Source organism: Liolophura sinensis, chromosome 1 (genome assembly GCF_032854445.1).
Source record: "Liolophura sinensis isolate JHLJ2023 chromosome 1, CUHK_Ljap_v2, whole genome shotgun sequence".
NCBI lineage: Eukaryota > Metazoa > Mollusca > Polyplacophora > Chitonida > Chitonidae > Liolophura > Liolophura sinensis.
The window spans coordinates 67,243,644-67,271,485 of NC_088295.1; the positions used below are offsets into that span (position 1 = coordinate 67,243,644).

The following is a 27,842-nucleotide window of genomic DNA, read 5'->3' on the forward strand; positions in this document are numbered from 1 at the left end:
ACCAAATCTCGTCTATAATACATCTTTACCAAATCTCGTCTCTAGTAGCTCTTGACCAAATCTCGTCTATAATACATCTTTACCAAATCTGGTCTATAATACATCTTGACCAAGTCTCGTCTCTAGTAGTTCTTGACCAAATCTCGTCTATGAGTAGGCTTACATCTGGACCAAATCTCGCCTATAGTAGCTCTTGATCAAATCTCGTCTATTGTACATCTTGACCAAATCTCATCTGAAGCAGACTTACATTTTGACCAAATCTCGTCTATAGTAGCTATTGACAAAATCTTATACAGTGCGTTGATGTCAGGATGTCGCCTAATTCTGAATATCGATAGAATATTGCGTACTCCTGGAAATAATTGATCTGATTATTCAAACCTAACCTGGAACTAAGCGCAGGAAAGACGACTTTCAGACGACAACCCAAGATTAGAAGGATATTCGGAAAACATTGCAACATTCTGACCAGGTTAGGCGTCATTCAGACGACATTGCAAGATTTGAAGGAAACTGAGCCGTTTGGAACCGAAACTCCACTGATACACTAAATGTCAATCGAATTTTTTCCGAATCTCGCGATGCCGTCACATTCTCGTGATAATGCGCCTTCTTTACTAGACTCTTCTGCAAGTTGTGTTCTAATCTTATGATTTGGGTCGCTATGCGAAAAGGGTATAACAATCGGCGTTTTTTTTATTCTAGGTGCATGAGTCTGCAATAGGAAAAGATATCGGTAGACACAAAGCTAATTTCTTTGTAACCATATACATGCCCAATATGACCTTCCAGCACATTTAAGTAACAACACACGCTCTCTTCGGTGGTTTGCAGCTTTTGTTCCCCAGGAAACTGATGACTTGACTATAAGGTCTATCCACCTGAGTAGGGTCACCGATGTTTTCACAACCATACGCTACATTGGCAATACACTTACAGCGGTGGAGCCTACAGCCCGTTAGAATGTCTAGGAATCCATGAAGAACCAGTAGAACTATGTTTGTTATGCACCCAGCCTTTCCCGTCTGTTTATTTTACCGTCTGTTCTGGACACAATTGCTCTTGCTCTTGGAATAAATAAATTAGCATTCTGACAACGTAGAGTGAGTGCCAAACAATGTTGGTCATGGGTTCTCAGTAATACTCAAACCAGGTGAGTTCACATGCCATTTTTCACTTGTAAGACATTAATCACATTTACAAGTGGAGGAACTGGACAGAGGTCGAAGGAAACAACCGCACCTAACCCTACTCACTTAAAGCCTCAGCCAAAGGCGTTAATTGTTTTAATGAAGGTAAGAAACGTTGTTCTAACTGAATTTAAAGTTTGATATTTTTGATGGACTGGAGCACGTCATTTCATAAGCAAGAAAAGCCTGATGCATCAAATTTTACAACAAATAAACACAATGTCTGAGCAACTTTAGCTATACTCATTTGATATCAAACGATGCTTGTTAAGTACGCTATTCGTTATAATAAAAAAGAATCAAAGAAAACAGGAAATGTGTTATTTATCATTTTATATATACAGCGATTGAAACAAAAAATCAAACCACCATGTAAACAAGTGATAATAAATAAATACACATAAATACATCTATACCACACATTCCACAAGCCCGCTTCACAGAATGCTTCACAATACACAACTCGAACGTGTATACAAGGACAGACGTGAACACGATGTCAAGTGTATAGATGACCATATGTATATAGCAAGTTTTGGTACACACGACACACAACTTTTCACAAATAACGTGCATAAACTTTGGCAAAGATATCGCGACTGAGAATGTTTCACAGCTGGCATAAGGTTGTGATACACATATACAGTTTAGGATACGGGTAATTTTCATTTTCGGTCTTATATTGTACAAAAGCATTAGAGCACGTATCTGTCAAAAGTCATTACTGACAATTTAGGTGGGGGGAGGGGGGCTGTGCCTGGAACGCACAGCGTATAATACACAATCATCGTAATATGTTGAACGCTTATAGTATCCTTAATGAGCAGTTACGCAAAAAAAAAAATGAAATGTTAAGAAAGCTAACACAGTTGATACCTTTTGACCTTGATTCACGGTAACATACCAGTCCATCAGTGTCATATATAGGCGCATATCACTGTATGTTCACAGACGTAGAAGTTCATCGCTTGTCCACCGTTAGGAAATTTACAAAACAAACTCCAAATTCAAACGTGGCCAGTGTCGTTTTAATACATTAGATGCATGTTCTAGTTGGTACTATACTCCAATCAGAGGACGTCATCTTCACAGGCGCTCCTTTCCTGGCTAAATATCGTAACAATTGTGAGAAAACAATCCAAATGTCTGGTGTATTTATCAATTGTTTGGTAGTAGATATTTAAGCAATTCAATCTACGGTCCACATTAACAGTAGCCAGTGTTTATGTTAACACACCTGAAGCCCAATTAGAAGTCTGCATAGTTAAAGACCTAAGGCATCCGGTGCTTTCAAATAATCATCCAAAAATCATGATTATCTCATAGTATTAAAAATATTTCAACACATCTTCGACATAAATCTCTTAATCATGATGACATACATGAGAAATAGTCCGTGAACATCGACTAAAGAAGCTATCAAGTGCCTGGCATAAATGCTCGAAACTTGCCACGCACACTCAAGAGCAACTCATGCTAAGTTCACTTCAACGTGATCCCACAACGAGGGCAGCGTGTTTTGATTAAGGACATTTAGAATGGACGGGCGTCTGATCTCAAAAGTTATTTACATTTAGTTGGTGTATTTATCTTTACTGACGGAATAAGGCCAAGGCACGTATTTATCAAGCAACTCATAATTTACAAGTATTTAAAAAGCCCAACTCAGAAGAGTTAAGAGCTCATATAATTGTACTTTGCACATTGTTCTGCAGTAAAAATACAGTGTACCGGTAAAAACTGTAAACTCGCACGAGCAAAAAAAAAAAACTTTAATTGTAGCTGTGTTTGAACTTTTGACTTAAGTGTTAAGGCGTTTGATAAGTATAGGCCTTGGTCTGTAAGAAAGCCAGGGTTTTATATTTTGCTGCCAGATGCAAAGGTCACCATGCACATTGCTTGCCCCAAAAGAAGAACCTTACGAACAGTGTGGTGATGGATGGTTCAGTCATATTTCCTTATACAACGCGCCAGGGGTGTATTATTTGCTTAGGCAAAGGCAAAGTCATATATAGATCCTCAATTAAAGCAATTTACCTCACTAAAAGACACTTTGGTACTTCGGATGGGCAGAAATCTATGTTTAGGTTTAAGCCATATTTAAAATAAGGAACTAATGTTTTGGGTGGTTTTACGTGTAAAATAAATTGTGAATGGAAAACGAAAAAAAAAACAAAAAAAAAACTGGGGAAACAAACTGTAGGCATAACAAAAAGAATCAATTTCATCAGAGCTATATACAGCAATGAGCTTAAAAAATATTGACCGAGTCATCAATATTCTTTGACACTGAACAGATATAATTTCATATTGTAAAAACCCAGCCATTATCCTTCCTGGATTGCAGAGAAAATGTACAAAACTTACGATGTAGGAGGGAGGAATTGTGTCATCTGCTGATACTGGGTAAACAAATGTATTATTGACAGGTCACATTGTTATTAGCCAATCACTCACATCAAGGTCTACGTCCATGTAACATCAAGACACTGAGGACCGGTTAATCATAAGCAACTGTCATCCGTATGACCAGTTGTACGGAAAACACGGAAGGCCACAAAAGCATCACAGCCCTGACATGGATAGAGATATGTATACTGATGAACAGACAGGCTGCATTGTATTACTTACAACATCACCAAAAACTGTGACAATACATTACTATGTTAAAAATAATATAAGTAACAGAAGTTAAATATGTAAAAGAAAAAGAGCGCGTTTTGTTTGTTTGTTTTTCTGATCAGGTTAAGTGTCCGTAGAATCCGCTCTCTCTTCCTGCGCTAATTTCCCCCGGCGAGCCTTTCGGGCCTCCCGGGCTTTAGCCGCTCGACCCTGACGATAGTCTGTCTCATTTGTAGCAAACGGTAAGTTCTGAGAGGTATTCACCGCGGGGAACGGCGGTGGGGCTTTGCTAGGGTTTTCCGTCCCTGGGGACGGCATTGGCGACGTCTCCTTGCTCGAAGCTCCACCAGCCAACCTCTCCTCGGCCCGCGGGATCTCCGTTGGCACGGGCAGAGTGGGTTTGGGGGGCTTAGACTTGGTGGGTTTCGGTCTCTGACCGCCCATCGCTCTTGGCAACAAGCCGTCCATAGAACGGGAAAACTGCTGGAACTGGTTTTTCAGACCGTCTTTTTTAGACTCCTCTAAGTTCTCCTCGTCAACTTCCTGTATTTCGTCGAAGGTCACAGGCTGTGTTTTGTATCGAAGGCCCGACCGCGGTCTCTGTTTCTTCCTCTTGCTGAACGGTTGAGGGTACTCCGGGTTATCGTGCAACAAGGAGACCTTCTCCGGGAAGTGAGTCTCGTAGTGATACAGGGGGTCCTGCACAGACGTCTTCACCTGACTAGACGTCGCCATTGTTTGAAATTGTCGCTACTCTCTGGACAGTCTGAAGGACAGCTACACCGACGAGGTGGTCATTGCACAGATCTGTAGCAGAAGAATAAAATACATATAGAGATTTGCGGAGGTGACTATTGGTTTATGCTGAAAGTTTTCCACCCCTGCACCAATGAGGTCACAGGTTCGATTATATTTGTCGTTAGCTGTCGTTATATTTATTTATTTGATTGATCTTTTACGCCGTACTCAAGAATATTTCACTTATACGATGGCGGCCAGCATAATGACGGAGGGAAATCAGGCAGAGCCTGGGGGAAACCCAGGACCATCCGCAGGTTGCTGCAGATGAACGGCCGGAGAGGAAGCCAGCATGAGCTGGACTTGAACTCACGGTGACCTGAGCTGCCGTTATAAGTTATAAGTGGCTCATCAGGCATCCGACGATGAGCAGTCATTTCCCTCGAGGCTCGCTCGGTTCCCTCTCTTCATGATCGTGCAAGGCTGCCGTTGTACGGGGGAAATATTCTTGAGTACGCAGTCAAGCACCAGCCAGACATGAATGTATTTAAGAGCACAAGTAGATACAAATACACAGGTCTATCATTGCGATAGAGTTTCTCCAGTTGACTGCATTTTCTCAAGGCAAAATGTCTAACGCCGTGAAAGTTAGCTTTTGCATTACTGAAGGTGTTTGGAACTGCTCTTAATGGTTCAAACTCACGCCAATCAGTGCAGGGAAATTTTGTTTTTCAGGCAAATAGTTGGGGCATGCCACTATGTAGGCATCTTAACGTCACCAAAAAATGGATATTATGAGAGTAAGTCTACATCATTGCTGAGAGGCTGAGTGTTTCTACAGCCTAAAATGGGTTTAGTGAGTTGTATGTTCTGTGTTTAACACTGATGTATAAATACATTGTAATCAAATACAATAATCCGAGTAAATGGCGAATAAATGGACAACATAGGAGTTAACATACATTAGAATGGAAAGTCGTTGTAAAATTTCTTTTTCAGGGTTTTATCTTTTTTGGTTTGTCGGACCTCCGCGACCGAGGTGGTTAACGTGCCAAGGGAGGCGCATACAATGACCCAGGAGCCGGCCGTACGTGGGAAGCAACCCGCGGATGTTCGTTGGTTTCACGTTAACTCTGTCCGGTTGTCTTCCACCATAATACTGGCCGTCGCCCTAGTAGCGACATATTCCTAAGTAAGGCATAAAACGCCAGTGAGACAATTTGGATGGTTTAAACTTTGCCTACTTTCTTCCAGAGTGAATGTGCTTGTCGGTATCGTGTTTGCATACATTACCAAAACAGTAGTTAAGTTTTCTATCTCTTGCTGTCTGCTCTCGAAATAGCGCTCTTGTTGTACTGATCTTCGTAACTTTTGCTCCATCCCAGTGAACTATTTCAACTTGATACTTGTCAAGTATCCTATCTATTCTGCACTATATAGCATTACCTATCTGTCGCATGGAGAAATATCTGTGATAAACTTACACATGAGATTTAGCTCGCACAACAAAGATATATATATATATATATATATATATATATATATATATATATATATATATATATATATATATATATATATATATATATATATATGGTGTTAAGCAGCTGACTGATCAACATTGATCAAGAGGAAAATTTTACGCTTTAAACTCAGTCATAAAGTAATAAGTCAGATGTAATGCTTTAATTTGGAAACCAAGAAACTAGGATTTGTTTGACCTTTAAAATGAGTTTCATTAGTTTTTTTGTGAAACGTCTGACCGGGAGGCTGTGCATGCATCGATCGTAACTCGCAAGTCTCGAGCCAAAAGCACAAATCTGATATCAATGAAAACATTTCCTATATGATTTCAGTCATTTTGACACAGCCTAACCTTGAGATGCTGTTGTTTTGAACTTGTTTTAGAGGAGCGTCCGTGAGCTGGAGATGAGCTGGCGCACTGTGATGACCCCCCCCCCCCCCCCACCACCGGCTAAGATGAAGGTAGAGGGACAAGGGGAGGGGGGAGAGGGTACATGTATCTTTGTCTATTGAGGGAGATAGACAGGTTAACCAAGAGCCTGTGTACCCTACATGACTCAGCCGTCAGCCAGCCCAGTGCGCCTGCCAGTTTCCACATTCATGAGATTGTCTTTATAACTCGTTCCAACTTTCCACTTGTTTATGTGTTATCAAGGCACAAAGGTATTGCAAGCGCGTATCCATGTTTTAATTAAAAGTGAAAGGAAACACCGAGATAGGCTATTATCGTGAAAATTCAGAGGAAGCCATTGGATCTGCGCCGTTGTTGTTGAAACGGTAAACATCCGGTGGGAAATGTCGGTGGTAGTTTGTCATTTTTGACACATGTATGAAGTCATTCAATCACGTGACCAAGTGCACCCATGGCCCTCAACGCCAACTGACAATCAGTCTAACAGTTAATAAAATAAACCAGCGATTTCTACCCAATAACATACCTGTGGTTTCTACTCAAAATATTCCGGAGATTCCTGCTCAATAGAATATCCGTGATTTCTACCCAATAATATATGCGTGATTCCTACTCAGTAGAATATCCTTGATTTCTACCCAATAATTTTTGCGTGATTCCTACTCAGTAAAATATCTTTGATTTCTACCCGATAATATATGCTTGATTCCTACTCAGTAGAATATCCTTGATTTCTACCCAATAATATATGCGTGATTCCTACTCGACAGAATATCCGTGATTTCTATCTAATAATATATGCGTGATTCCTACTCAGTAGAATATCCTTGATTTCTACCCGATAATATATGCTTGATTCCTACTCAGTAGAATATCCCTGATTTCTACCCAATAATATATGCGTGATTCCTACTCGACAGAATATCCGTGACTTCTATCTAATAATATATCCGTGATTCTTACTCAATAGAATATCCGTGATTTCTACCCAATAATATATCCGTGATTTCCACCCAAAAAACATAGACGTAATTTCTACCAGAAACAATAACAATAGCGGTGGTTTCTACCCAATGATATAACCGTTGCTCTATTTCCAATCCACAAATAACAACCAGTAAAACTATTTCTACAAATAATTTCACTTAATTGTACTTAAACATTTGAATTCTAATTCTATACTGACCATATTTGAAGCGTTCTAAACCGATGTCAAGGCTTTTCTTCTTTTACTCTAATCCATGTTTCAATCTTCAGACTAGCTCAGTATGTATTCATGCCAAATATACAATATAAAAAATCATGGAGAGAAAAAGTGTGATAGCAAATACTCACAGCAGACGGCGAAGTCTACACTCTTGTCATTTTACCTCAGTTGGGACTTTATTCTTATTTATTTATGCGGCCAGCATTATGCTGGGAGGACACCGGAAAGGGCTCTGGGGAAACCCACGACCATCCGCATGTTACTGGCAGACCGGGCTTTATTTGAACTGTTAATGTAAATACCTAAATAGCACCAGCAGCTTAGGTGCACCACAGCACCACAGCTTAAAGCATAATGTAATTTTCGTCACTGACGCATCAACAATAATTAAATGCATTATTTAAACAATCACGTACATAGTGTAAACGTGCAATGTACTGCAAGAAAGCCGGAAAATCTAGCAGATCATTGTCCGATACACACTGTATTAAGAAAACCTGGCGCAGTGGTAATACTGAATTATGCTCGAGTAACAAACAATACACTCTTGTTGCCCCTTGATACCAAGCTAATTATTGACAGCCAAGAGCATGATCTCAGGAAGCTGTGTCTGTTCCCCGTCGTCACCAGACACGTTTATTTGATTTATTATTTGTTAGCGAATCCTTGATATCAGCGAAGATATGACTCTGTTCTGCCATAACACAAGTGTCAGGGCAGATTGTTATTCTTTTGGGACGATTTTTCTACCAAGGCAAAATAAAAGTGACAAAATTTTTCAAATTGACAGGGGTTCATTTATATCATAATAAATGTCAAAAGGTACTCTGAATAGTCCCTCTCATCATCAGCTTTTGTAAGTGTGTAAATTCAAGTATGTAGTTGGACATCAGGTGGCGTCTGCTTAAACCCAAAAGAATTCATCATTAAAGGGCAAGTCAAGGTTAGCAAATTAGTGAAAAAAATGTTAGGTTCAAGGATTTGAACGCACCAAAAAGCATTTTAACCTTCACCTCAAAGTGTAAACAAGTAATGCAAATTGTTGATGCACTTTGATGGTGGCCATCCTGTATAATAAAATACTTACAGCAAAGAGAGTAAAAGCAAAACAGCTATGGCAGTGTGAAGTTAGCAAGGGGCCACATGGACCCGGTGATATACGGCCCCTTGTCAAGTTACCTCAGTTATAGGCTTTTTTTCTAACTGTTCATGTAAATGCTTAAATTGTAGCAAATTACACACCCCTCTAGCACCATTGCTAATTCAGATTCTACTTAAAATACACTGAAAATGCAGTCATGTCACTTTGGAAGTCAGAAAAGGGCCGCCACAGGGTAGAGCAAAATCGGCGAAGAATAATATCTTTTTGCCGGCCTTTTGTTCCTGCAATAATTCGCTGTGAGCCGTGAAGTTATAAACCTGGCCTTGTCTACCTGTAATAACACTTGAATAAATCTGAAACTGACGACCTTGTACGCTATCAACACTGTAAATATATCACCCGATGGATATCAGGACGGTTTCACGTCACATTAAAGTATCTACATCACTGGCCAAATAATCTGCTCGGTCACTTGACCTTTCACAAGCCGACCTGGCTACCATCTCCCACAGCCAGGACTTGAAATCAAACGACGACGTGTAAAACTTCCAGAAAGCACTTGGTGGCCAACTAAACCGCCACAGCCATTTCCTTCCAACGTTCCTGGCAGCTCTAAAAATCAAGTTTTATCAGTCTGAAATTCTTTCGAGGCCATGGGATATGCATTATTACAGAACGAGGAACCATCATGTTGTGTAACTCATGCCCTTAGTTTATTCAGTCTGTATTGTGACGTTACAGCAGAAAACAGGTGCGTTCTCCGGTTACAGAAAAAATAGCGGCAAATTGGTTAAAACTGATGACATGGCACATCTTCGAATTTCACTGAACTCTTAATATTTGTTTCAGTTATACAACATCACAACAATAAAAAGAACAGCTTTTTATACTCTGTGTGAGATGCTCTAAACTTGAACACTTGAATATATAAATTTGGTCCGGTGTTTTCCAGTAAAGATACGTTTTATTTTGTCTTCAGTTCACTTTTTTGTTTTAAATGTAGCTATACGATCTAAAAGATAGATAATGCATCAGGAATAAAGGATACATGGATTAGTTCCAACCCAAAGATGTGTATTTTAGACAACAAAGTTTTCCCCAATTTTGCTATAAATTGTAAAGAGAAATATCAGAAAGCCTGTTAATATTTACTGCAGCAGATTTTGTCTTGCGCAATTCATGGCAATCCGCCAAAGATTGCCACATGCTGAACTACTTACGCGATGCATCCGGAACCGAATCTGCCTACGATCAACCAATTTGTCCTGATCTTGTACCGCATAACAATATCTATAAAATTATCCATTACTATTTTGTACCATCATCAGACTAATTGGTGAAAATTCCTTGCAGGTTTTATCAAAAGATGAAATGTTTTACACGTATCCATATGGCACACGTACACATCCATCTCGAAATACGTGTCAAGATCTCGAAAGCACAAGGGCCAGTTGTTCAAAAGTGTATAAAAATTAAGCCAGGCTTAAATACCAGTAATACCAGTCCCATCCGAATACAAAGTAAATGACACTTTAGCCTGGACTAAAGTTAATACCGGGCTTAAGTTCTCATGCACTTTTGAACAACTGGTCCCAGAATGCTTTACGTATGTCCATACAGCACATGTCCTCGTTCATCTTGAAAAAGGTGATGACGTAGGTAATAGCTTGTAGGTTTTATCAAAATATAGAATATAAGCGTCATGTCCGACATTCATATACCATTCGTAGTCCGTAAAGGGCGTTCCAAGTCGATAATCGCAAGATTTATTTCACAAACAACGTTTAACACTAGCTTTATGCATGCACATATAGCACACGTACCTTTTCATCTTGAAACATGTGTGCATGTAGGTATAAGTACCGGTTTGCTGATTTCATCAAAACACGGAATACTTTTACACGTATCCATATAACACACGCATCCGCTCATCTTGAAATACATGTAGATGTAATTACTGGCTTTATAGGTTTTATCAGAACATAGTGTGCTTTACACCATATAGTACACCTACCCATCCATCTTGAAATACGTATATACATAAGTACTGACTTCCAGGTTTCATCAAAACATAGAATGCTTTGCACGTATTCATATAACACATGCATCCGTTCATCTTGAAATACGTATATATACATATACAAACTACTCCCTTGTAAATTTCACCCCAAAGCATAGAATAGTTTACAGGTGTTGATATAGCCCACGTACACGTTCATTTTGAAATGTGTGTAGACATAAGCACATGATGAGGCAAGTTTTCCGCCACCATTAACCAGCTGATAGGGCTTAGCGATACAAACCAGCACCGAAGGGGAACCCACACTTGTTACGTAACAAGGTTGAGGAACTTTGCTTTTGGCAGACTGGGACGATATCCACTGCCAAGAGCCCGCCGCTGTCAATTAGGCTTCTCATAGAACAAACAACACATGTAAAACTGGGAACTTTAGTTTGTTACATCAAGCAAAAAGTTAGTGCCAGTTAGCTCCGCTTCCCTTCGCAAATGAGCAGAAGGCAGCGTTGTCTTGTATTCGCTTTCTTTTCACAGCACTAAAGTCAAGCATTTATTCCTACGGAAAGATGAGCATCTTGGATGCTGTGCCATTCCTTTAATCTGACCGTAAGATGGATGGAGCACACCCCACAATGCAATGCTTTCGTGAACAACAAACAGCGGGGTTTCACAAAATTCTGATTAATGGCACACAATCCGACAAACTGACTTTCAGATAACGTAATATGCAGACGTTTATTGAAGTTAACTTTAGGATATGCTCTGCTGGTTTCAGAGAAAGATGACTTTATTACTTACAGGGTTTTCGGGGTTTTTTTTCAAAAGCAGAAATGTTAGTGAATGTTTTGATAAACCAGTGCACCGTGTGACATGCGCCATGTTTTTGCGCAGATAAAGTTTGTACAAGCAGGTTTCATCATGAGTGGCAGACAAGACAGCCATTTCTCTCAAAACGTCCGATGAAGAATCTTCAAATGTGTTTGTGAAAAAAAAACACACGAACACTGGCTGATGTCTGTGGGTTTCCATCACATGTATTTTGAAGCGATACAGGCTAGCTGAAGGCTCGGTTCTTTTCAGTGCTGCAAAAAATTCATTTCAGAATTGACAGCAATGGAGAAAACGGTTAACGGTTCGTACAAGTGGTCTGGTAGTTCTCCAGGCAGCCATAAAACCGGCGCTGCCATTTGATGGAGTCTTCTGACAGACCCAGCTTATTTGTAAACAGCTGGTAATTTCTTGTTGCAAAAGTATGCCATTGCACAAAAACTAGCGGGAACATTAAAACACGGCTCCTGCCACGTGCCAGATTATCTCTAGGTATGGGTGCTGTGTGATTAGCCATCCTTGTTACCACCCCAGAGTAGAGGACCACTGCGTGTCTATCCAATTAGTGCCCCATCCCGACAGAAGATCGGAACCTATACCCATCGCCTTATCTAATTACTATGTTAGACTGCCTAAAGACTGCCCCAATATCTTTGAAAAGAATAAATTGAAAAAGGTAAACGATAAGTTTTATACATACTGTCTGGAAAAATTGTAATAAAAAAGACACGCTACAGGAATTAGGTCTAGAGGGGTTTCGGTGGCCGAGTACTTAGCGTTCTCGGGCAGCACATTGACTCAAGCGCCTCTCACCAATGCGGTCGCTGTGATGTTGTGAAGACCAGCTTCCTCTCGTATGCGGGGATGTGCTGCCACCCTGCTCTATATTGGTTTCCTCCCACTATAATGTTGGCCATCGTCTTATAAGTGGAATATTTTAGAGCACTGAATAAATAAACACGTTCCAGATCATTAATCTAAGACATGCATTAATCTAAGTCTAGGAGGAGAGGTGAAAAAAGTGTGTAGAAAGCATACCGGATGCGCCAAAGGGGCAGGTAGCCAGTTGTAAGGGGGCTACACTACGGTGTGTCACATAGACCCCATTTGCACCTCTGATCATAACTGACATCAACTCCACACCCACCAAATTCCCCTCCACCACCCAAACCCAAACCCACAGCCACCCACATAGTCCCTCACACACCCTACCACCTCCACCTTACACTCCACCCAATCCCCCTGAAAACATTATATACAAAACCCCGAACTTACCAACATTAATTCGATGTATTTAGGAATGCAAGTATTCAAAACTAAAAAGTAGCGTTACATCAAGCCCTACCGGCAATATGCTGTCTTGCCAACTCCATTAAGACAAACACTAAATACTGCAACAATACATCAGCAAATCACTGCACAAAAATCTGTGGCACTTGGCGCACATAACGAACTCCTTATTCCAAAATGCTAACTAACGTCAGGACGAATTATAGTTCAGGCGCAATGACCAAGGTCGTGTGTTATGCATTTCTTTTATTTTATTCGTTTTTCACGCAAGATACCACACATGAAGTTAACACGTCCTATTTTAAAGTAAGCATTTTCAGGCTGGTTTAAAATTGGAAGAGGGAGTAGACAGGTTTGGAGAGGTTTATTTCGGAAGCGATGGAAAATGGCCAGTGGGCACACAGCTAACTTGAGCCAAGCCAGATGTTCAACTCGCTGCATTCAACATGGCGACTCAGGAGTTTCCTGGCGCAGCACATTTACATGTATAAGCTGCGGATTGGCAGCTACACTGTCTTCAGGAAGAGCACAGAACTCAAGAACCTTTTGCTCGGTCATGTGCCGTCTAGACGGCTGATCCGTTTCTCTGAATCAATTACATGTGGTTACAAGATCGCCTGACATGTATTTAGTACGGCACACAGTTCAGGACTTATCTGGGACCTCCTGCGATCGTAGGCTAAATTGATTGTATCTACCATGGAGACAAATGTTGAAAACATACGTTTCCATAATAGTTACAGTCGACTTTGGCCACGGTTGCTTTCTTTAAGAGACCCATAAACCTTGTTCCACAAAGCCATTTTACCCTAAGTTGGCTGTTACGACCATGGCTTTAACACTTGTAGTCATAGTACACGTAATTACAATCATCTTACCATAGCTTTGTTGAATACGGCTCAGATGTTCTAACGCTTGGCTTCTTCCCTATCTTCTATATCGAGCATGGAACACACAGTAATATATCAGTGTCCATGCAGTCTTCCCTTGTCATCTATAGTACGGCATTCACACACACATACACATGCAGTAATATATCGGTGTTCATTCTTCCCTTATCACCCATCTCTACTACGGCAGGTACAGATACACAATCATACATCGGTGTTCATTCTTCCTTTATCACCCTTCTCTAGTACGGCGTGTACAGATATACAGTCATATATCGGTGTTCATTCTTCCCTTATCACCCATCCGAGTACGGCGTACAGAAATACACAGCAATATATCGGTATTCAATCTTTCCGTTATCACCCATCTCTAGTACGGCGTGTACAGATACACAGTAATACATCGGTGTTCAGTCTTCCCTTATCATTCATCTCTAGTACGGCGTGTACAGATACACAGTAATATATCGGTGTCCAGTCTTCCCTTATCATCCATCCCAGCACGGCATGTACAGATACACAGTAATATATCGGTATTCAGTCTTCCTTTATTATCCATCGCAGCACGGCGTACCCAAATACACAGTAATATATCGGTGTTCAGTCTTCCCTTATCATCCATCCCAGCACGGCATGTACAGATACACAGTAATATATCGGTATTCAGTCTTCCTTTATTATCCATCGCAGCACGGTGTACCCAAATACACAGTAATACATCGGTGTTCAGTCTTCCCGTATCATCCATCTTTAATACGGCACGTACAGATACACAGTAATATATATCGGTATTCAGTCTTCCTTTATTATCCATCGCAGCACGGTGTACCCAAATACACAGTAATACATTGATGTTCAGTCTTCCCTTTATCACCCTTCTCTAGTACGGCGTGTACAGATACACAGTAATATATCGGTGCTCATTCTTCCTTTATCACCCATCCGAGTACGGCGTACAGAAATACACAGTAATATATCGGTATTCAATCTTTCCTTTATCACCCATCTCTACTACGGCGTGTACAGATACACAGTAATATATCAGTGTTCATTCTTTCCTTATCACCCATCCCAGTACGGCGTACAGAAATACACAGTAATATATCGGTGTTCATTCTTTCCTTATCACCCATCCCAGTACGGCGTACACAAATACACAGTAATATATCGGTGTTCAGTCTTCCCTTATTATCCATGTCAGTATGACATGTGCAAATATACAGTAATATATCGGTGTTCATTCTTCCCGTGTCATCCATCTCTAGTACGGCGTGTACAGATACACAGTAATACAGTGGTGTTCATTCTTTCCTTATCACCCATCTCTAGTACGGCGTGTACAGATACACAGTAATATATCGGTGTTCAGTCTTCCCTTATCATCCATCCCAGCACGGCATGTACAGATACACAGTAAATTATCGGTATTCAGTCTTCCTTTATTATCCATCGCAGCACGGCGTACCCAAATACACAGTAATACATCGATGTTCAGTCTTCCCGTATCATCCATCTTTAATACGGCATGTACAGATACACAGTAATATATCGGTGTTCATTCTTCCCTTATCACCCATCCCAGCACGGCGTACACAAATACACAGTAATATATCGGTGTTCAGTCCTCTCTTTATCATCCGTCTCTAGTACGGCGTGTTCAGCTACACAGTAATATGTGTTCAGTTTGGCCTAATCATCCAAGCCATGTACTGCACAGACAAAAGTGCACTGTGGTGCGTTTTCTTAAGCAATCGCAACTCGCGTCCAAACTGCATTGACCAATCTTGCAATACACGTGTACTACGTAAGCAGTTTACCCACAAATCGCCCTCACAAAGGCAGAAATGAAAAAACATACAGAGCTTGGTCCCGGAAGGGCCAAATTCATTTGTGCATACTGTTTGATTTATACCTTTACCGACATCAAGTGTATCACATTTGACGCAGATACATTAAATATACATTTGACGCGAATACACCTTAACTCATGAGATTCCAAATAATTTTTGGGTGAAAAAAGACAAAATTTGTATTCAATCCATAAGATTACAAACAAACGCTGCAAATCAATAATTTCCAGAAAAAAATGTAACATAATAAGCATCAGTGTGATCAGAAAGACATGAGGGATGTGTTGTGGAAATTTTCAAGATATACCCGTGCTTCTATTGCTCCCCCGTTTTCGGGGCAAGAAACGCTGGCCTTCCACAGACTTGACTTTGGTCAACCATTGGAAGGTTCGCCATTATAGTTCGCCCGATAGCTGCCAACTTGCTTTAGGCCGGACAATCCAGTAGTTCCCCACAGTATACATGTGTAAATGATTTCTTTTCACTTTTTGCAACAATAATCAAAGAAAGAAAGAAATGTATGAACCGTTTTTTACACGTGATGTTGGCGGAATAATTCTGTATCAAAATCAAAATGCCTGTCTGTGACATGTTGATTTAATGAAAATGGTGGATCTCTCACACAATGACTGGGGTTTACGCACCAACGGCGTCTAACTTTACAAGGTTCGAAAACACATTTTCACCACCCTAAATACATTTTTTGTACGAAACTATAAGTAATGTACTTAAAGGGCATAAAATATCCTCATTTACACGGTAATCGCCTGACCCTATACCATTTTGCCAGACAGATTTAAACTGTCATTATATAAGCGTCGAAGTTTTAAATCTGACATTTTAGCACAAATAACTCGATCTATACATACAACAAAATTAATAGAATTGTCCTGCACTTCATATCACATGATGCCTTTTGTATACGTGGCTGCCTAGTGGTTATAACTGTTTCTTACATGTCAGTGGATAAACGTCAAGATGTGACCATTCATTCAATTGCACAGGCTACAGGCCTACAGGCTTGTACATCCTATGTAACACAACGTGTTATCTGTCACTGCATGACGAATCTTCGCGTTACGTAATCTCGCTTTCAAAATATATACAGTTGTATAATATATACCCATAACAACACAATATATTTGCGCTAGCGTTAGCTTGTTTGCATCCCAGTACACACATACCCTAGCAATAAAGGGCCTGGCGGAAACTTTATATACGCTGTTCATCCATATACGCATAATGAACACCAGCCAATAACACTCTGTGCATACTGCTTAATGCGCCGAGAATCAGCGTACATCAGCACATGGTGTAAAACAGGTAGAATACCCCGCTGTTTGGCGTCATTTAGTATAGAGAGTTTTTACCTCAGCTGTATAGAGATGTCAGGGTTAAAATACAGTCAAGCCGCTGCTATTTCAATGATGGTGCACTAAGATATGAATACGTGTAAGCACGTCTATTTTCAGTCATGCTCTACGTTATCTCTACACAGTGGTGGGCTTCCGCACCGCTCAGTCAGTTGTCAGATGGGCTCATAAATTCCACGAGTCTGTCGAGCTAAGTGATACCACCACGTGGGCTGGAACGTATCCACGTGCAGCCTATCAACAGCTACGCCGCAATAACCTACGATGCATGTGCTGTGAGTTATATGCACCAAATAGTGAGTGAGTGAGTGCTTGGGGTTTAACGTCGTACTCAACAATTTTTCAGTCATATGACGACGAAGGAATCATTAGGGTGCATGCACGTGTAATGTGCCTCCTTGTTGCAGGACGGATTTCCACCGCTCTTTTATTTAGTGCTGCATCACTGAGACGACTTACCGAAGGCAAGTAAGTCGCCCCGCCCGAGCCATTATACTGATACGGGTCAACCAGTCGTTGCACTATCCCCTTCATGCTGAACGCCAAGCGAGGAAGTTACAACTTCCTCTTTTAAAGTCTTAGGTGTGACTCGACCAAGGATTGATCCTGGATCTACCGGTCCCGAAGCGGACGCTCTACCAACTGTGCTATCCGGGCCGGTCTATGCACCAAATAGGTCGTTTCTTTAAATTAATGGCAAATAAATCTACCGTTTCTTTCATGTAACGTAAATATGCCGTTTCTTTACTGGCACATAGTACGGCATAAAACACCAATAAAATAAATAAATAAATAATGACACATAAATATGTCGTTCATTTAATAGCATATATATATATTAATATTCTTGAGTATACGGACTCAAGTCCATTTGAGAGCAGTCATATTAACTATCATCCACTGTGAAAGATTTGGCTGGGTTTGGAGTTATCGGCTTCAAGCCATTCGACATTCGTCATTTGTACTCCATTTTCTGCACAGAGCACTTTGTTAGCTTGTGTTTTGCCACTTGCTATTTTTTGAAACGTTATTTTGGAGCTCATTTTTTCTTTGTGCGGTTACATACATTTCATCCCAATTTACCCTGAAAGTGACTTTGTGTATATTTCCGAGGAGTGAAACATTCATCGCAAGCTCGGTATCCCGGACGCTTCTGGCAACCCGTCCGCCCTGAGAAGTTACACATTCAAAGGCAGTTGAGGAATAAACCACCGTCAGTGTGCCGTGCCCACTACAGTTTGTCATCCTGTCATCCATCGATTGAGGAATATACATGCATATATTCAAGGTAGTAACACGTGCACCAGAGCCAAGGTCATGAATGAAAGAAACAGGACATCGGTGCTGCTGACCATCGCGCGTTGGCGGAAAACATCACTTTATAAAGATGTAACAGGACTATCAAGACGTGGATTTAAATCTCGAAACGCTCAGTTGGTTAGCGCTCTAGCGCAGCGTAATGACCCAGTGGCCTCTCACCAATGTGGTCGCTGGCTTCCTCTCCGGCCGTACCTGGGAAGGTGTTCCAGTAACCTGGTCGTGGGTTTCCCCTGGAATCTGCCCGGTTTCTTCCCAGCTTAATGCTGGCCGCCGTCGTATACGTGAAATATTCTTGAGTACGGCGTCAAGGACCAATCAAATAAATAAATAAATCTCGAAACAAAAAAACAGAATCACGCATTTGGCGGTGCCAAGTGGTCGTATCATATGCGTACGTTATGTATGTGTTTGATGTAGTTTCAAATGCTTGTTTCTTTATATGATAAAGAGGCACATTCCTAGGCCTCACTGTTAACGTGGCATACTGCCTCCTACACTTTTGTCTAATAATAGCCCAGGGTAAAGTTACACGTAAAACAAAAACAAGGTACATGTAGCATCTAACTTCATTTCACTTCCTGGGATGGTATTGTACACAAGGATTTACAAGAACTGGATGGAAAGTGTGTCGTAATTACTTTATTCTGACACATCTCATTACGTAACGTGACACTTATGTAAACCGGTTTAACGGGATTATATTCTGCCGAGAGTAAACAGCTAGTATTGTCAAAACGTGACAATTACAGGAAAGTAAAAGCACTGTGAGTTTTTAAGGGCAAGGTCCGTATATGCATTAGCTTATGAATTGTCAAGAAAATCAGATTTTGCAATTTCTCAGTATATGATTCATTTTGTACCTAAGTTACATGAATTACATTAATAACTATGTATAGTTTGAATCACAGGTAATCAATAACTCCACACGTGACTGTTGCTTAGCTTGTGTGATTCTTTGCAAGTTTAAGTTAGATCTCATAAGCCTTGTTAATATCCTTCTACAATGTAAATGCGACAAACGAAATAGACCATACAAGTGTCTCACAGACTTGCAAACACTGCCGAAAAGGCTCAGTTAAGTTCATAAAGATAAGCAAGTATGAGCAAGCCACTCGTGCTGTAAGATAACAAACAACTTGCAATGATGGGCTGATCAAAGACGAAGTCATTACACGCAGATACCAAGGAGGCTTTACAGATGGCGCTGTGTTCTTGTGCAATCATTAACATAAACTACTAGCTTTAATCAAGGGGCGTTTCGTTGATGTATACATCTTGTCTTCACATGAATGTATAAACTTGAGATATTTTCTTTTAGAAAACAAAATAATCCAATTTTCTGCACTCAGGCAACCCTTCATTAAACACCTGCACGGACTGTGGTGGTATGCCTGAGTAAAGCGTATGCCGATCTCATCGCACTAAACTCACCAAAACGATGTGTCTAAGTAAAGTTCTCAAAGCACTGAACGCCTGAATTTAGCAACATGTGACGTACTCATCGAAGTGAACATCTGAACCGACCAAAGCGGAGTGTGTGAACGAAGCATATGCCCATCTCATTATGCTGAACACCTAAAGCAATGTGTCTGAGCAAAGCCTATGACGTGATCCTTGGACATACGGTGGTTTAAGCGATTTTTTTTCTTACTGCGATCAGACTGATGAAAATCTCATTACGAACGACTGTAAATCCACAACTGACCGACAATGCTTCAAATGGACATTCATGTATTATGTGGCAAGATCAGAATTTTATGTTTTCACTTACGATTTTTTATTGTCTTATGTATACAACTTTGTCGGACAGGTGAAGCAAGCAATATGTAGAACATCAAATAAGCCCATGTATTTAACTGTCAACGAAAATAAAGTATGTGAAATGCCTTTTTTTCAGTAAATCGGTGAATGCAGATACACTCCATAAGACAAAAACACTGTAATATCAGACGCAAATCACAGGCCTACCTATTTATGTATCTCCAATGTATGATCTCCAAAAGTACATGCAAGACGTTGACTCCATACCTGTGTGACAATACCTTACACATAATATGAACATTTTACATCCTTGAATGGTGTGTATGAATGTAAGAATTCGCCCATGAAATGCATTGTTAGATTCAAATAAATGTCATAAAATATAATTGAAAATCATTTTACTTCATCCAAACAAACTTATGTATACCTTTCTATTCAAACGATTCGACGAAAAAATGAGCGAATTTGTGGTCAAATACAATAAATCAACCCACTTATGAACTTACACCAGTATTACTATACTTAACACGTCAACATAGAGTAGACAGAAGTAAATTAAGATTACTTAATATTTTTTTTCAGGAATCTCTAAAAGTATCTCCATTGTTATTATAGTCACATAAACCTGATACGATTCAGTGATATTGAAGCAATCTTGTTTTCCCACAAATTTTACCTGTTTATGATGATTTCGTAAATTAGTCCTTCAAAATCTGCATACAGTAATTTTGTAGCAATATCAGAGGTGCATGTATAGTCCCTATGGCCAAAACATGGCCTATTTAAACAAGTAAAACCTTTCGTTAACCGTTGGTTGCATGTAACCGGCTGGTATAAAGGACAACTCTTGTTGTTCTTTGGTACGAAGCACAGCAACAGCTCGCCAAACTAAACAACAACCCGCGAAACAGATTTGAAGTAAAGAGCGAAGAACGGTCTTGGGGTCTTGACAAGCATATCATAGACTTCTCGCTGTGAGAGTTGCATACCCTGACATTGAGATGAAGCACAAGGGTGCTCTGTTTGGGCGCCAAGCCTGGGATGGTGACTAGAACAGCAAAGTTATCATGCTGCGAGGCATGTAGATGTTAAACCGACAGTTATCTATATGCTACAGGTTTAGGTAGTGTAATGTAGGGAGACGGCTTTTACCAATTCTTCTTTTACTTAATAATATAAGCAAGGTCAAACCAGCATTGCTTTATTCAAAGAGAATACCAGATATGTGACCTTTATGTGGGAACGACTGATCTGTTCTCTTGTAGCTGCTTCGTCTGCGAGTCACAAGACTTAGTACAAACCGACACGGGCCATCTCCTATACGGACTTGTGTTCTTCTGCGCAGTTTCCCGTTACCCCAGCGATGCCATGGAGAGTTCAAGGCGAATTGCGTTAGGTTCAAGGGCGTGCTGATCCGGCTGTGGGCTGACAGGTGGGCTGATAGTCAGCGAAGATAAAGCAGTTCTTTACACTGTCTATATATCCGCGGTGAAAACAAACACTGCTTGTATGCTTGTACGTCTCCTTGTGCAGGTAACAGCCACAGCACGTCACAGACTAAACTCTGACTGGAATACAAGGATGTAAACATCCATCTGAAGCGTACTCAGAAAAACTATAATAACAATAGAGATACTTTAAAAGCTTCACTTAGAGATTCCTAAATTATAACACTTACAGTGGATTTTTGAGTGCTATTTTGGGGGAGGGGACAGTTGAAGGGTCTTCTTTGTTTTTCTCCCCGGTATGTCATAAACATAGTTCTTATTGCAAAATTCATGTCGAAAAACCTTCAAAGCAACCCTCGTGCAGTAGGTCCAAAAACAATTTGTCACTAATTTCAGTACTTCCACATTGGCGTGAATTTTGAAACAGTGACGAATAATTATAGTTAAAACGTCATCGCTTCACAGCTGGATATCCCAACATGTCTGTTACGTCAAACATTCTGCACAGTTAAACATAGAGTTTAGGAGTAAGAAAAGGATCGAGCAAGTTATCTGAGGTATAATAGTTTGGCTGAAATGAGTGTTGTGATACATTACACTTAAAAATTGACAGTTTCATTAACTTTCCCATTATTTTGACAGATTAGACTGCATAGACAGAAACTCATCCACTGTTCCTGCTGTTAGACGGTTATATCCTAAAGAGGGTTATAGACAGCGTGTGTCAGGGTATAACATACTAAATCAAAAGGCAATTGCGCACAATGACAAACACCCAATGCATTCTCACTGCAGTTTATGTTACAGAAATTTTTCCTCCGACCATGGATCTCTTAGCGTGTCATCCATAAACCTCACGCAAAAAGGGAAGCACAATGCGGTTAAATGTTGCGTTCATCATTTCTATATTATTACTAAACATAAAACGTGTTTTGTCGAATAGATTTTGAATATTACTATGTAATAGTACATGTATATTTTATTTTAAACTTTCGAAGGACTTCGCACAGCTCTTATCTTGATGGATAGAATGAATATGTACAAAAACTTGACAGAGATAACAGTATCAATGTTGAATATTTCCCCATGACTGATTACTTTGACATTGATTGTATCAAAGTAACATGTAATACCCAAAACTTCTGACTTAAATTCAGTCTTACATAAAAGCACGCATTAGTGATCGCTTAGATTGTTGAACAAATTTCCTCGTCGTAGATTGTACCATAAGTGACATAATACTAAAACAAAATGGTCGCTAAATGCGCCAGAGTCTCAACAAATTCTGCCAAGGGCAAAAGAGCTAATGCTATTCTCAGAAGCCCCAGTGTCTCGATGGGAATATCACAAACACTGCTTTTCCTTCCAATCTATACAAAAACACCTGTTTTCACTCGTGACTGGCTTGTAAATATAGTAAAATGTATGTCAGAATTGACGGCGTTAAAGGTCATGCCATAAACTTCCATATATCTCCGCACCAGGGCGGTGAACAATTGAAGGTAATGATCCTGCCACGGTAACTTTAGAACTGTACTCATAAATGTTACACTGTCGCGTAATTGTGTCAAAATCTGTCACTAACCCAGTGACTCTTCGTGGAGGAAGTCCTTAGGTATTCAAATCACAAACTGTTTGTCTGACACGCATGCGTATGTACCTAAACATAGGCGGATTCGCGTGATAAGTCAAACAGAGAGGAATTGTGACTAATAGTCTAAGATGGAGGCCATAAACTGGAATATTAGATGCTCGTCACTTCACAGCTTTCCTCTTGTCTATGTTGCATTTGTGAGGTAGATTTTGCGTTGGCTTTGTTTGTTTTCTCCTGTTTTCGAGAATGACAATTTTCCTACAAACTACAATTGCCGGTTGGCCTAATGCATTAATAAAACGTTTCATCACATGTTCTTATTAATTTAAATTCTTATATAAGATAAACAATGCCTTAACTATAACAGACTTCCATCAAGTTCTCCCTGTTCACCGTTACAAGAAACTGTCAACGACGCTCGAATGTCCATTTGCTCAGTTTAACGTTCGTTGAAGATCACTTGTCTTCCACTAATATGACAATAATTCTACGTCACAAGCAAGAAAGTTCGCATCTAACCTTTCAAAGGACAACGGTTTACCCCGGTATGTCCAGGGTTTCCTTCATCCATAAAACTTAACATCTTCGTATAAGTGGAAAATTCTTAAGGATGGCGTTAAATAACAATCGAAAATAAATAAATAAGTAAACAAACCTGCTACTGTTCCTTCACTACTGCTTCCTTTCAGGTAACGCTTGGCTAAGGTTGTCAAATCTAGATTGATCTTGCCTTAGGTAGCACGTTACATGCCGAACACAAAAGAGCAACTGTTTCTAATATCCAACTACTGTACAATGCTGACACCAACACTTACAGTACAATACGGTGATCTCCGTTTTCCCCTTGACTATTAAATTGCCTGACGAGTGTCAGCTATATATAGCACACAGTCCACACCATTCTAGACGATGATGAACCAGTGTGTATGCTGGGTTTTGGGGAATAATTACAGTCTAATCTTAGATAAGGATGTCTGGAAACAAAACTGTCTCCTTTTTTTCATCCATGCACACACACCACTTTCAATTATACATGAATTATTTTGAGTTGATTAGAGTGCCTCAAACATTGTGGATGTATTTCTTATAGCTCATTATACTCTTCACCAATGAATGGGCTCGAAAGCAATTAACCGATCTATTAAGGTAAGCAACGTACGTTTATACCACACAATACCAATATTTTGTCTGTACATGGCTTGACATGTTAAAATCGCTTTCAACATTATTTCGTTCATATCGTAACGGCGTTTCTTCATAGCAGGCCTCTCTCAATACAAACAAATTGATGGTACTGCCTCACTTAACACAGTGCCGAAGATACCGTACAGAATGACATCATCTGCCCTTCCAGCAATCATGATCATTACATAGCACACTGATTATTAATCTAAGATATCTACGATTCTTCACTTTCCTGGTGAGGGGCCTCCGCGGCTCAGTTGATAACCGCGCAATAGCTCAGAAGCCTCTCACCAGTGAGGTCGCTCTGAGTTCAAGTCCAGCTCATGCTGGCTTCCTCTTCGTCCGTACGTGGGAAGGTGTACCAGCAACCTGCGGATGTAGTGGGTTTCCCCCGGGCTCTTCCTGGTTTCCTCCCACCATAATGCTGGTAAAGTGTACAACACCAATCAAATAAATAAAGAAAAACAGGTTTGAAAAACCGGGCCTTGTAGTAAGCTTTCTTTTGAAAGACAAAATCTTGTATGCAACTGGCGATCACACTGATCATGCAGCCAAATGATGTTACAAATAAACCCAAACTTTTGAGACTCTGACCCTGGCGACCAACATTGACTGGTGATAATGATGTAAATAAATGTCGAAAATTCAACAATATTTCAATTTTCAGCGTTATGCACATTTTTTACTACCAGATTTTATATAAGACTGAATATCTAGAAAGCCGGGTATGTTAGACATGTAATGATCATAAACCCTCAAAAACATGGTGCAGGGTTCACCTTTCCACCGACCTCTGTCACTTTCCCACCTGTGATGCACACAAATGCACAAAATTATGTATTGATCTAAGACAAGTGGTTTTTAACGAACGTTAAACTGTATAAACCGCCACACTAGCGTTGTCGATAGCTCATTGTCAGGAAGTACACACGAGCAGTGGAAGTGTGGGAAACTATAAATTCCCTGTCCAAGAACAGAATTGAAGCCCCGCCTTGTGTACCCCATAGACTGGAAGACAAGCGTCTTAACCGCTCGGCCACGACCTAGCTCCCTACATATCATTAGACCACGGTTTTTATTCTCAACTTTCGTGACCGAGGTGAGACCCGGAACGTGAAAACTTTGGAACACTGCTAACAACATCGGCCCACAGTTGCTAACAACATCTGCCCACAGTTCCACAGAAAGAAACGCGAACGTGTGTGTACCACTAACAACCGCGTTACATCACACGGCAGTAGATGGATCGTTTTACACACTTACCTAGATAGTCAGTGTCAGTAACATCAAAACAAGGATGCACTACACGTCATTAATCAACACACACGCTTGTTTGTAAACGACATACGATCTGTATTTCCTTCTTTCATGTTCCACAGTTGCGTTATAAGTAAACATTTTGTTGTTGTATCTTGCTTCATCTTTGTTTTGAATTCCTTCCTTTTTTATTCTTAGAAACCGTATACATATCAGATACAGCGCGTCTCAAAATAAGTCCGTCAGTATTAAACAAGGAGATGAGGTGAACTCAAAATACAAAGGCTCAATTGCATGTACTAATTCGGAAACTATATTATACAGTGGCACACAAATAATGGATCATAAGTGTAAATTTTATACCTGTGTAGGGGTTTGCTCTAACGGTTACTTCAGCAGAACCATGCCGTGCCATATCAATGGCCCCAAGTTTCTAATACAGGCAACTATATATGGTCTCGCTAAATATTGATATATAACGAGAATACACGAGATGTGAGTTCAATGCTGTCCTCGGATAGGGAATTTGTGGATTCACTCGATTTCATTGTTCTCGGATCCTTGGTGACAATAAGTGGATTACGACACCCGTATGGCCGTTTACGTATTCAATATTGTGTGCATATCTGTACGTCTCGTGTGGGAAAGTGCCGGGGAAAGTTCGTCTGTAACTGGCCATAGGTCAGTGGTTTACCCCGGGCATTTTGGTTTCCACCCACAAATCTGACAACCATGGTGTAAGTGAAAAAAAAAATCAACACCAATCAAATAAATGGATAAATATAAGTGAATAATAACTCAGATCTTAATAAAAGATTCGAACGACACATTTCCGCTGAGCTTCCGAGATTTGTTGTCTTTGTCTTCCATTGACATTGCAAATACTGATAGTTAGAAGACTGTCACTGTTGCAGTGATGTATTGAAGACCGGCAAACCAAAGATACTTTTTAAAGAATAACTTGGGGTTTTACGGTAGACAGCAGGCCATTTGCGCGGTAGTCCGCATGTTTACTATTCATATAGCAACCCAAAACTTGCCGGGTAAGAAACTCACGAGGTGTTCAGCAGCTGCTATACCTTTAATTGGACATCCGTCTTTTCCTAGTGATCAATTAAGGTAAAATATACCGTTAACAACACCTTAATTCTTTTCATGTGGGTAATATTCAATTACGACTATGGAAATGTACGCAAATTAATCCGAGTTAAAGTCTATGACCATTCAACGACTGTTTGTAGCTATATATATATATGTCTATATAACTTTATATGTATATAAATGCATGCTTTTGTCAAAACACTTATTTATTAAATGCTTACAAAAACTCTTCAAGATTGGGTAAAACTAGATAAATCAAATCAATTACGGGACATGTTTTTTATACTATGCGTATATATATATATATATATATATATATATATATATATATATATATATATATATATACACCTCTATGCACATATATAAACACCTTAACATACGTAAATACACAGGCTAAAGAGAGCGTGTATACAAATGCATATCGCCTTCATATAACAAGGCTAAAGTCGTTGAAATTAATATATTGGTATAAATAAGGCAAAGTAATACTCGATTGCTGAGCCTCTGGAAGCCTATATAAGCCATTGTGTATGTCTTCACATCGGAGCATGCGGGCTGGCGGGGTTTGATTTACGGTAATAGCTAACGTTATATATAGAATTCCAGAAAGGCAAATCTGCACAGTATCTGATCTCCCGAGGAGGACCAGGGGTTGGCTTGTCACAAGAAAATTATGTATTCACTTAGGTAAACACAAAATGACCACTCGGTATACTGCGGATGTACTTAACAAAAGCCAATGACTCAGCATCTGATAGTGCGTATGTACAGAAACAAGGTTTCAGCGATATCGCGTTCTCAAGGGCATGGTAAAAGCAAAGCTGACATAACGTAGATACTTACTGTAGGTCTGTCTGCCGCCAGGTATAAGCCAGGGTCAAAGTCTTTACTTTCTTGTCCTTGGTATATTTACGGTACAAAAAGGAAGCTCTCTGGTAATCACCATATACAGTGATCACTGTCACTCTGCTCTGGCCACTTCACACTTGCACAGTAGGTTAGGTGTGAGAATCCTGATCTGTGTCACTGAAGATCGAACCACTTCACCAAAACGGCCAGAAACAAAGTTTCAGCACAGCCGCTGTACTGCTTCAGATGCTCACTCGCGTCCGCACTTCAGCAGTCAG

General features: G+C 40.1%; 1 protein-coding gene across 1 annotated transcript; it reads right to left on the reverse strand.

The window, feature by feature from the left end:
• Positions 1–1,509: 1,509 nt before the first annotated feature.
• LOC135474749 (uncharacterized) lies at positions 1,510–27,842 on the reverse strand. Its single transcript, XM_064754334.1, has 2 exons — positions 27,559–27,842; positions 1,510–4,622 (listed from the first exon to the last, which is right to left on the reverse strand). The coding sequence occupies exon 2, from the start codon at positions 4,548–4,550 to the stop codon at positions 3,939–3,941; it is 612 nt and encodes a 203-aa protein (XP_064610404.1). The 5' UTR covers positions 4,551–4,622; positions 27,559–27,842; the 3' UTR covers positions 1,510–3,938.